The sequence below is a fragment of the Pseudorasbora parva genome, chromosome 14 (assembly GCF_024679245.1).
Source record: "Pseudorasbora parva isolate DD20220531a chromosome 14, ASM2467924v1, whole genome shotgun sequence".
In the NCBI taxonomy this organism is placed as follows: domain Eukaryota; kingdom Metazoa; phylum Chordata; class Actinopteri; order Cypriniformes; family Gobionidae; genus Pseudorasbora; species Pseudorasbora parva.
The window spans coordinates 43,078,055-43,090,710 of record NC_090185.1 but is presented as its reverse complement, the minus strand read 5'-3'; the positions used below and the strand labels follow the sequence as shown (position 1 = coordinate 43,090,710).

The 12,656-nt window shown below is 41.5% G+C and overlaps 1 protein-coding gene across 1 annotated transcript in view; it reads left to right on the top strand.

Moving 5' to 3' along the window:
- LOC137040641 (NACHT, LRR and PYD domains-containing protein 12-like) overlaps nucleotides 1-12,415 on the top strand; it is a 274,172-nt gene extending 261,757 nt beyond the window's left edge. Inside the window, exons 12-13 of the mRNA XM_067416434.1 lie at nucleotides 10,413-10,584; nucleotides 11,067-12,415. Of these exons, the coding sequence (XP_067272535.1) occupies nucleotides 10,413-10,578 (166 nt within the window). The 3' untranslated portion in view covers nucleotides 10,579-10,584; nucleotides 11,067-12,415. The remainder of the gene's footprint in view (nucleotides 1-10,412; nucleotides 10,585-11,066) is intronic.
- The last annotated feature ends 241 nt before the right edge of the window (nucleotides 12,416-12,656 follow it).

Here is a 12,656-nt window from a genome sequence, read left to right as displayed (position 1 = left end):
CGCTTCATTCATTCGATTGGACAACAGAACATAAGCGCGATGATGTTGCAAGCTTTTCCGCTCAGAGTGGACTTTTTTTCAACTTCATGCGCTCGGAGCGCTCCTTCAGAAACACGAGGCGCCCAGGGCGCATAAGCAGCGCGCATAACGCTCTCTGCCAACCGAAATCCATTGAAAAAAGGCGCCTCTCGCTGCAAAAACGCGTTCTGTGTGATCGGGGCTACTGTGTTAAATATAAAACAAACAGTCATTCAGTCATGAAATGGACTGCACTTTCTGTTGTTAAATAGCCACTGCTATACTGTGAACCTTTAAAACATTTACACATAAAGAACCCTGCAGTCACTTTACATTTCCCTCAACTTAGATTGCACATTGCATATGATTAGTGATATAGATTATAGGCTCTATTAATTAAATAAAATACTTTGTCTCGTGTTTTAGGCTTATGGTTGTGTTCTTTATTCTTTTAAATTATAAAAAACAAAAACACACAAAAAAGAAATATCGCAATACATTGCCTCTCTTACAATATCACAATATATTGCAATATATCGTATCGTAACCCCTGTATCGTGATACGTATTGTATCGCCAGAGTCTTGGCAATACACAGCCCTATTCTGTCGATGGATTCACGTGCTGGCTCCTCAGTGGTAGCCCTATAGCAGCGATAATAAAAGAACTAAATTAAACGAATTAAACGGGCAAAGCGGTCTCTTTGTAAACGGTGTTCAATGCATGCGAGTGCTGCCGTATGACCAGTCATTTCGCCGCCATCACCCGGGTATATTCACCAGAAGACGCGAATGAGAGAGCGCGCTGTGTGAAGATCTGTCTCTGCACTCATCCGAGATCGCACACTCGTCTCACAGCGCGCAAATATTGAGTTCGCTTTCAAGTCTTGTGCTTGAACAGACAAACTCACACAAGAAGTATAACAACATGTCCATCTTGATGAGTATCCAAGCAGACATAGTCTGAATATGCCTTAAGTGAACGTTATACAGTCGAGAAAGACGAGCATATCCTTAGGGCATTAGGTCTTAAAGGGGCAGCAACCTTTAATGTCAAACTAAAGATAAGGACATCACTCACTGCTCTTGATTGAATAGCTTGTGTAAGTTTAATAAGGATTAATCTTTAATTTAAACAGTTAAATATGCATTTATTTTACATTTGATTATTTATTCAATTTCTCCACCTAAAAACTAATTTTAGACGTCCCTGAAAAACCTGAAAAGCATTGATCATTTTATCAGTATCTGCTCAATAGTATTTATTTGTGCTGCTGCTTGTATTTAAGTTATTTGTTCTTATTTTCTTTATTTTTATTAGTCCTTTGTTCTCTGAACATAGCAAATACCGAACCGTACTGAAACCGTGACCCTAAAGCGTTATACAAACCGACCCGTGAGCAGTCTGTAGCGTTACACCCCTAGCGTAACGTATGCGAGGCAGCGCCACAACATTAGGACATTTCTCAAAGGGTGCCATGACTGGAAAAAGGGAAACACTGAGCTAGAATAAATCAAATTGAGACATGGGCTGTGAATATTAAAGGTAAAATAAAATAATTTAAATTAAATTAAAATATATGATCTGCTTGTTCTGTCTCTGTGAATGAGCTGCTCCGTCTTCTACATATGGACTCTGTTATTCTTAAACATTAACCAATTAATGATAAAAATAAGTGGTTAATCTAATTCATAATCATTTAGTGAATTTAGTTTATTAGGCATCTTTTATTGAAAATTTCATAAACAAAACAAACAAATGGTTTTAAGTTTGTTATAATAAAGCATTTGTTCACCCCCCCCCCCATCATCTTCATTCATTTAACATCATTTTAACTAGTGATAATAACCATCATTTAATAATAGGTAGAGTTTATTTATTAAATAATTGTTTAATACCGTGATGTTGTCTGAGATAGTTGTCAAATCTGAAAATCTCATTCTATCACAACCCTACAGGAGTCTCCGACCCCACTGTTAAACAAAGGAACTTAGTAACTTTTACTCTGAGTACATTTTAAATGAGCTACTTTTACTTTTACTTGATTAGAATATTTTGTTACTCTTTCCAGCTCTGCATAAAACTGCATCTATCCGTCATATAACTCCTCCACTCGGCTCTGGGAGGTTATTAAAGGCCTTCTGAAGGGAATCGATGCGTTTGTGTATGAAAAATATCCATATTTAAAACTGTTTTAATTCAAGTGTTAGGGGTTACAGTTTTGACCCATAGACCAGATATGCGAAATGAAGACCAGGAGTCAGGATGTTCAATCATCGGAGAGAATTTTACTGAAGAATAGTTTGTAGTTTCATCAGTAGAGTCAGCTTCAGAGTCTCTCAGGGCGGTGTCAGGCCAGACTCTACTCTACACAAAATTACCACACCAGTTATACCAATTTCAAGGGCATGATTTACATCATTACCAACACGTGGAATATTACTGATTGGCATAAAGTCTAAACAATGTGTCACACGAGAATAGATAGGAGATGTTGTTGTTGTTAATCAGGATGTATACATCAGACAACCCCAAGATTGGGGTAGTGTTGACTTCAGGGGAGTCCTAGAAAGACGCCAAGAGGTCTAGGGTGTGAGAAAAGCGGTCCAATCCATTCCATAGACCTGCACAGAACATGTAACACACACACACACAAGACTCTAGGGCACATCTCTCCTCCAAGGTTAGCGCAGCAGTGAGCTTATCACCAGAACAAGATATCAACACCACATGACAAACACATCTCCAGAAAGAAAAGTATGACTAATATCATCTACTCATTCTATAAAGAAATATAAAGACAAAAATGTACTTCTATCAATGGGAAAAATCACACTATGTAAATAGGAAGAAATCACAATTGGGAGACTCAAATCCTCCCACCCTATCCTGTCCTGGGGTTACTAACAACAGGCAGGATTCACCTCTTGGAAGTTCTGACTTTCTCTCCAAGGTTGGTCAGGACCTAGAGATAGAGGTCAGGCTATCTATGTCAGAGCATATAGATAGGAGTCAGACTGTCATAGAGTCAAAATCATATTAAATAATAGTTAAATGTATTAATGATCAAATAAAATTGATTGTCAATATAATTCATTATTTTGAAAGGATAATAACTGATTATTAAATTCATGAGGTTATTAAAAATCATTCAAAAGGATAAGATGCATATGATGAAGATGCATATGATGAAGAGGCAAGGGTGTCGGCCCACTCCCCCCTTCAATCCCCCGTTTTAAGACCAATGTGGGGTCCAATACCGCCACGTCTGGTCTACAAGTGAGGTCTCTATGGAAGGTTGAGTGGTGACTCATGCTTCCCTGACGGGTCACACTTGTCTCTTCACCTCATCACGGACATGCTGGCCACTAAAAAGACCAGTCCCCATTCCGAGGCTCTCACACCTTCCACTCACATTAGGGGTACAACATGTTTCTTTGTCAGCTCGCTTCTCAGATTGTTCGTTAGTGTCAGCATCCTCCTGTCCTCCTCGGCAGGATTCAGCTTGCTCCTCGGCAAGAGGACCTGCACAGATAGAAAAGACTAAAACGAACACACACATCCAAACAGTTAAGTCAACGGTTAGTTTGAGCATGTGCAGATGCATCAAGGCAGTTGCATCTGAAGTGCAGTTCTTCAACTGGAAAGCCTCTACCCATCTGGAGAACAAATCAACAATCATTAAGATGTATGAAAAGCCCCCACTAGGGGGTAGAGTGAAGTCAATCTGAAGATGGGTCCATGGACGCTGGGGACATGGGGCGTGACCTAAGGGGATATTTAGCTTAGCTGAAGAATTAACCTTAAAGCAAACTAAACATCTGCAAAAATCCCTGCAAGAAGCTCTCATCTCTGGCCACCACCATGTTTTAGAAATCATTGCATATGGTTTCTCAGGCCCAGCATGTGCCAACCCTTGATATAACGACATGAGCTCGGTTCGAGCAGAAACAGGGCAGACAAAACGTTCATTGAGTTTCCAAAGTCCATCTGAGTTCATCAGTGCACCGAGTTTTGTCCATTGCTCTGTTACTTCAGGATCTTTATCCTGTGCATAAATGTCTTGGGGTGGCTCACTCTCCTGGGGAGAGATAGCCATTACACTCACGCATGTCTCTGTTTGTTGTGCAGCCAGCCTGCCAGCAGCATCTGCAGCTTCGTTGCCCTTGGATTCTGGGGCGTTATCAGTAGAGTGTCCTGTTCTTTTGATAACAGCTCCTTCTGCAGGAAAATCACAGGCAGACATGAGTTTCTGTACCTGCTTTTGATGAGAGATGGGTAGACCAGGGGTGGTAGGGAACCCCCGTTGTTTCCACACAGGTCCGAAATCATGGACTGTCCCGAAGGCCTTGCCGTATTGAAGTGTACTTGTGAGAGTGACCAGATCTGCCACCTGAGCCCCTCCCCCTGAAAGAGAGTCACATTCAACAGTCTCATAATGTTCGTTTACCACAGCCCAGCCTGTGAAGTGTTGTCCTTGTTCATGAAAACTGGACCTGTCAACAAACAAGTTCATGGCATCAGATAGTGGTTCGGCCTGGAGAGGGCTCTGGCTGTTGTTCTCGATCAGATGGACACAGTTGTGGGCAGTTCCTTCTTCTGGAAGCAAGGAGGCAGGGTTTACAGCATTTTCATTGTCAATTTGAATTTCCACATTCCTACTCAGAAGAGTGGTTTCCCCCTTTGCTCGTCTTTGATTTAAAATAGAGCTCAAGCAAGTGTTTGTCAATAACTTCAAAATCGGGTGTCTTGTGTGCAGTATCACCTTTTGATGTGTCACAATGTCCTCCGTGGCTTTCACAGCCCATTCTGCACAGTCACATGTCAGCAGGCAGGGGTGCTGACCTGCCATAGAAACAGGAATAGCAGCAGAATAATATCCTACCATTCCATAGGAATTTCGGCCTGGAACTCTCTGGCCAAGGGCAGCGGAGTATGATCGGGTTCCCACCCATGTCCACAGGTGAAAAGGTTGGCTGCTGTCAGCATGTCTCAGTGCTGGGGAGGAAGTGAGAGTTTCTTTGATACTCATGAACACCTCCTCCATCTCCTCCGTCCAGTCGATCAGGTCGGATCCAGGTGTTCCCCCTTTTAAGAGATTCTGTGAGGGGTTTAGACAGTTCAGTGTATTCAGGAACATACTGGCGGCAGTAATTCAGAAAATCCATTACCTGCCTTAGACCAGTAACCATGTTTGGCTTTGGAAGTTCGACGATGGCTTTGACTCTTTCTGGAGTGATTCGTCGGTCGTGCACCCCGACAATCTGCCCTAAATAAGTCACTTCGGGCAGTGCCAGCTGTGCCTTTTTCAAGTTGGCTTTGAATCCCCCGTCTTTCAGGGCATTCAAAACAGTTCGTACAGCAGTTAAATGTTTAACTTTGCTTGGGCTGGCAATCAGAATGTCATCCACATATTGTAGGACAAACGATCCATCATTTTCAAAAGTCTTTCTTACCGGATCAATGAAGGATGCCAGTACCTGATGAAACAGGGTTGGAGAGTTGCAGAATCCTTGTGGCAAACGGCACCATGTCCATTGGTGACCCCTGCAGGTGAAAGCAAACTTTCCTGGGTCCTCCTTGGCTAGAGGGCAAGTCCAGAAAGTGTTAGAAATATCCAGTGCAGTGAAATAACAGTGTTCAGACCCTATTTCATAAAGGATCATGGCGGGGTTCGTGACAAGGGGGTGCATCTTTTCGGAAGATGAATTTAACGCAGTGAAGTCTGTCCTGAGACCCCAAAAGATGTCGCTCTTTTTCACTGACCATATCGGTGAATTTGTCGGAGAGGTGCATGGTATTATGATACCCTGTTTGCATAATTTGTCTACCACACTCTTCGCAACCTCTGGAGCCTCATTTCTTAAAGGGTATTGTCGTTTGGCTACATGCATGGGTCCTGGGATGCTCAGTGGCTGAACTTGGGCAAGTTCACAATCAAATGTATCTTTTCCCCAAACATCAGGAAATTTAGAAATCAAAAACTTCCACTCAGGTTGAGTTTAAGTCTCTTTGTCAACATCAGTCACTGCGCATCTCTGTTTACAATGGTGGCCAGATTGAGATAAGGGAAGCACGTTCAGGCTGCCTGTGGCAGATTCAAGGACAATGGAACAATCACAATCTTCAGGCTTACAGTTTACAGCACAGTAAGTTTCATAGGCTATGCGAAAACGGTCAGCATATTCTAAAGGGCTTTCCCCTACTCTCTGTTTGACCTGGGTTACACTGGTCCAGGGGTATGACCCCTGACCTAACATTTCTTCAACCTCATACTTGTAAGTGGTGTAGGCCTCGCAGTACTCAGTCCAATCTGAAGGAACGAAGGGGTGGGGTCTAATTGTTTGTACAGCTTTCAGTTTACTGGTAGGAATTAATCCTTCCACCAGTGCTTGTATGTCAGCAATGCCCAGATTTTGTTGTCTGGCAATGGCTTCTATCTTATCCCATAAAACTTTATTTGGGCTGTACAGTTTGAAAGGTTCTATCCCCGCAAGCAAACTATTTTTCTCAGCTGGGGTTAGTCTGGTCAATGACCCATATTCATGCCCAGCTCCCATTTCAGTGTTCTGGTCGTCCCACTCCGAATGTTGGATTGGGGCGGCAAAGACTGTTTTTCGGGGTTTATTTACCTCAACAGAGGACAATCTGATATTCTTGACCTCTGTGGTTAATTTACTTTTTGCTTGTGCGGAAAGAACCTCTGGGTTGCACGGGGGAGGGATTTCAACCTGTGCATTCAATATTGGGCGTGCCTTTTCATGCGGTCCCTCCTCTCTGTTATCAGGAAGTGGGGCGGATCCCTGAGTGGGGGCCACCTGCACTTCCTGGTAAGAGTCAGTTGGGATAGAGGGAGGAAGAGACTTGGCAGCATTTTCTACTTTGTCACAAAACTTTCCCAGCCCCTTATTAAAACCTCCCTGATCATGGCCCACCGGCACTTCCTTTAATTTTGCTATTCTGTCACGTGCATCCAGGTCGTACCACTCATTAGCCCCATTAGGGATTGATTTCATTGGTACGCCTCCCATTTTACAGCGAGCACAAACGGCTATAAATTTGGGTTTATCTGACGCCTATTCGGTTTCTAAACAATCTTTTCTTGATCACAAAAAAGGTTTTTAGCAACTTAAGGCAATGAATCTTATTTTTATCCTCAAATTAGTTTTTAATAGAATAGAAGTGAGTTCTACTCATGAAACCACAAAGTATCTTTTTACTCCTGGTCACATATACTGGTCCTTACCAATTTGGGTCTTATTTTATTCTACTCGGTATCGTTCCAGATGCACCCCTGGCAAACAACTCCTGAATCTATTTTACTTGTTTAAACAAGGGGATCCCTTTATCTGAATGGAAGAGACTGGTGCAGGTTTGCGATGCCTACTGGACTCACACACCGTTCCAGGGACGTACTCCTGTAGGGGTAGTGACTGCACTCAATGCCCACCGGGGACCCCTTTCTTAAGTACGCTTCAATGCACTGCCTTCTACCGTTAACCGTAACGATGCCATCAGCGACTTTGCTTTATACTATCACACACGTATAATTAACTCCTCACTCCTATCGAAGTGAAGCTCTCTCGTTCCCCTTTACCAATCTTCCATTCAGATAACCTTATCCAAACAATAAAATAAATAAATACTACCTTATTTGTTGTTTTGCCAGGGGTGTCACCAAGGAATTATTGCCCGCGCATCCTCCACCAAAAACGGTTAGGGGTTACAGTTTTGACCCATAGACCAGATATGCGAAATGAAGACCAGGAGTCAGGATGTTCAATCATCGGAGAGAATTTTACTGAAGAATAGTTTGTAGTTTCATCAGTAGAGTCAGCTTCAGAGTCTCTCAGGGCGGTGTCAGGCCAGACTCTACTCTACACAAAATTACCACACCAGTTATACCAATTTCAAGGGCATGATTTACATCATTACAAACACGTGGAATATTACTGATTGGCATAAAGTCTAAACAATGTGTCACACGAGAATAGATAGATGTTGTTGTTGTTAATCAGGATGTATACATCAGACAACCCCAAGATTGGGGTAGTGTTGACTTCAGGGGAGTCCTAGAAAGACGCCAAGAGGTCTAGGGTGTGAGAAAAGCGGTCCAATCCATTCCATAGACCTGCACAGAACATGTAACACACACACACACAAGACTCTAGGGCACATCTCTCCTCCAAGGTTAGCGCAGCAGTGAGCTTATCAACAGAACAAGATATCAACACCACATGACAAACACATCTCCAGAAAGAAAAGTATGACTAATATCATCTACTCATTCTATAAAGAAATATAAAGACAAAAATGTACTTCTATCAATGGGAAAAATCACACTATGTAAATAGGAAGAAATCACAATTGGGAGACTCAAATCCTCCCACCCCATCCTGTCCTGGGGTTACTAACAACAGGCAGGATTCACCTCTTGGAAGTTCTGACTTTCTCTCCAAGGCCCTGTTGGTCAGGACCCAGAGATAGAGGTCAGGCTATCTATGTCAGGGCATATAGATAGGAGTCAGACTGTCATAGAGTCAAAATCATATTAAATAATAGTTAAATGTATTAATGATCAAATAAAATTGATTGTCAATATAATTCATTATTTTGAAAGGATAATAACTGATTATTAAATTCATGAGGTTATTAAAAATCATTCAAAAGGATAAGATGCATATGATGAAGATGCATATGATGAAGAGGCAAGGGTGTCGGCCCACTCCCCCCTTCACAAGTTCCGGCCGATCGCCGTCCGTGTAAAAGTGTTGAAAGTGCTTCTCTGAGTTGAAGATGCGTACGCGACGTCTGACGAGCGCAACTGGAGCGTAAGCCTTTGAGCTGCAGAGGCACTTTCAACACTTTCCCCATAAACTGAATACGGAAACGTTACCTTATAAAGTTTTAAATATGATATGTTTCTTACACAAACACATCAATTCACTTCTAAAGGCATTTATTAACCGCCACTATAAAGCTTGGATTAGCCAGGACTTTTTTAATATAACTCAACTTTTATTCGTCTGAAAGAAGAATGTCACACACACCTAGGATGACTTGAGGAGGAGTAAATCATGGGCTAATTTTCATTTTTGGGTGAAAATGTAACCAAAACAGTTGTAATCAATATCTGATGAAGAGCCGGATAATGTGAAGTTTATATCTGTGTGAAATAATTCCTCTAGCGATGTGTTTTGTGATGATAGCCGGGTCTGAAGTTGACACTCGCAGGTCAGTTTAGGCCTCAGTGTCCCAGACCATAAGGTGTGTGTGATCATGTTATCATCCGTTAGCTTTATATGAGCTGGGATGAGGAGCTTCTGTCGGTCAGTAACGTCAGTCAGGAATAATGTTCCTGTGATGTGTGTTAGTATGAGATGCTTTCGGGAAAACTGCCAACACATGCATCAGACCAGACAGAGCTTACCTCATTATTATTCTTCAAACATTTGCTCAAGAAATGATGTTAGTGGTGACAGTAACTGGAATAGGATTATCACATTTACTCAAATATAATAACACTAGAGCCCCTTTCACACTGCGATTCCGGCAAAAACATGGATAATGCGACCCAGCATTTGTTCCCGGGCCGCTAGATTTGGTCTATTCACACTGCCAGCGAAATACCGTAATATGTGCGCTTTCACACACAACCCGTAACGGTCCCGGGTCGAGTTGACACGTGACATCCGGATGTGACGTATAACGGCGAGCGATCTCCGCTTCAGCGCGGATAGTAAGGAACTCCGTGGTCTCGACTTGTGTCCAGTTTGCGCACGTTTCTGCTTGTTTAATTTTAGTTTCTTTTGTATACGAACACTCTCTGCGTTTAAAACACCGACGAGCTCTTCTGGCACTGCAGGGTTGTGTTATTGAAGAAACAAGCTCTAGGAGTCGCACGATAACTACGCACACGCTGCGGCATTAGTTTCGGCTTTTGTTCACACAACGCTCGTCCCGGGTCGAATACCGCAATATTACTAGGTCCCCGACCCGGGTTCAATTCGGTAATCAATCCCGGGATGTGGCTGCTTTCACACAGAAGGCGACCCGGCAATGCTCCAGGAATATTGCGGGTCCGACGTGCAGTGTGAAAGGGGCTTAAGTTGATATGAAATTCTGCCGGTGTAAAGCAGGAGCTCTCAAGCTCTTTATTCTCCTGAGCAATGCTGTTATGAAGTGCAAATCAAGCGTCTGTGAATGTTCCTGTCAGATTCGACATTGATGAATTCATGTGGGGGAATTTCTCTTTTCTCTGAAGTCTCTCATCTCATGGATTCACATTGAGACGACTCTGATGATGAACATGTCAGGCCTCTGGTTTGATATCACACTCTGGGGGAAAGTTACAATCACTTCTCTTTTCTCTTGTGTCTGTTTGTCTGTCTCTAGACTATATCGCTGTGGCATTACAGATGTTTCTTCTTTAACTCAGTCTTTGACAAACTCAAAAGCACTGCAGTTTTTAAAAGAGCTTGATCTGAGAGGCAATAAGATCAGAGACTCACAGAAGCAGAAGCTCAGAGACGTGATACGAGACTCGAGACTCAAACTGTGACCTGAGGTGAGGAAACATCACTTTACACCACTCACACTAACACACACATGGGAATTTACGTTTAAATGCATTATATTTAAGACATTAATATTTAGAAACAATATGTACACCAAATAATGTAAAATCAGTAACTAATCTGATTACAGTAATTCCTTACGAAACAAAAATATATTGCAGTATATTGGAAAATATCATGCAATTCATTAGGCAATATATTCACATATATGGGATTTAATATTTATATTTTCCAATATATTGAAAGTGGCAATTATTTGTATATTTTGCAATATATAATATATTGTATAATACCATCAATATATTATTCCATGTATTAACAATATATTAAAATATATTTCAAGTAATATATTGGTTAATATATTTTCCTTTCGTAATTACAGTTTGTACTCAGAGTAACTGAAATATTGATCATAATGTGCAGCTTGTTTCTCTGAACACTGATTATTTCCTCTTCTACTTCCTCCTCACAGCCTAGAGAAAGACTTCTGTCTTACCTGGAGCCAGAGATGGTTTACATCTAAAGCTGAACCTGTGAAATCAACAGCACAAGCAAAGCCACCATCAGATTAAAGATCCTCAGGAGCTTCTCAATATAATACTGTAATAAATGAATATGTGTGATGGTAATGTTGCTGAGATGCTGCTGTACAGCACTTCATGAACACACTGCAAACCTACAGCTGGTATCAACTCAAACTGTTTGCTTACATGCAGTTTTTCAGAAAGCATTGCTTTAACAAATGTACAGTTTATCACACAAGCTCTTGTGTATTATCATTTAAAATGATTACGCAGGAGGAAGAGATTCAGACGATCAGATTTAAAGGGATACTTCACCGCTTTTTTCATATTAAACTGTTATTCCCTTAACTAAGACGTGTTGACACACACCTCTCTCGTCTGAGTGTGTGCTCTTAATCTCTCTGACGCGCGGTGACGATCTGATAGCATTTAGCTTAGCCCACTAAGCCCAGTTCATTCACTATGGTACCAAACAGAGATCAAGTTAGAAGCCACCAAACACCTCCACGTTTGCCCTATTTAAATACAGTTACACCAATAGCTGAACGACCTAGTTTGATGACATAAAATAAAATGTGGCGCTTTTCTAAGTTGATTAAAAAGGAGAACTATAATGTATGGTGGAATAGCACTTCTGGGAGTACTTCAACTCGGCGCAGTAAAAAGTCCCGGCTGAAACATCCTCCCTCTCATCTCCCCCACCACGTTTCCCTCTCTCATTTCTGTCAATAGGAACAACATCCGTCTTAGTTAAGGGAATAACAGTTTATTATGAAACAGCGGTGAAGTATCCCTTTAATAACGCAGCATTAATAGAAACACACACACACACACATGTTGAGTAATGTTGATGGTTATTGTTGATTTAAGAGCTGAAATAGAGGATGAGTAGCCCTATCTGAGATCAGATGAGCTGGATTAGCAGGAATGGGGGTCTTTAGTGTCCTACATCAGGATCATGTTGGGATTAAACTCATCATAATGAAGTATAATAATCATTTTAATTCTCAAATGTAGTACTTTAATATATATCAAATCATTGTGGGATACATGTGCAGAGATTTAAATCAGCCCTATCAATGTCAAATGTACCGCTGTTATTACAAGTTCAGCTAAAAAAAGTAACAATGGTGAACGCGTGTTGTGTCATTAACTGCCATAATCGCACTCACGGCCGGCGTGGAAACCGAATCGCAAATGGAGTGAGATTGTTTAGCGTTCCCTCCTGGAAACAGCACACTGGATCTCATTGGTGGACTTTAGGACACAGACACTACATCAGCGAATGTGTAGTAGTGGAGGTAGACGTAAAAACTTGTGTGTTTTCCTCAAATGACGCAATTTTTCAGTTTACCAGTGAAAGTAAAACTCAATGAAAATAAACAGCTTACCCATAATGTGTCTTTATAATTTGTGTTTATTTATTTATTATTCATAACAGATATATTACAGATTTATGATTTCTGAACCGCTCATAGATGCTTATGCCATAAATAATGTAAACACAGCTGGAAATTCTTCATTGCTTCTCTCAGTAG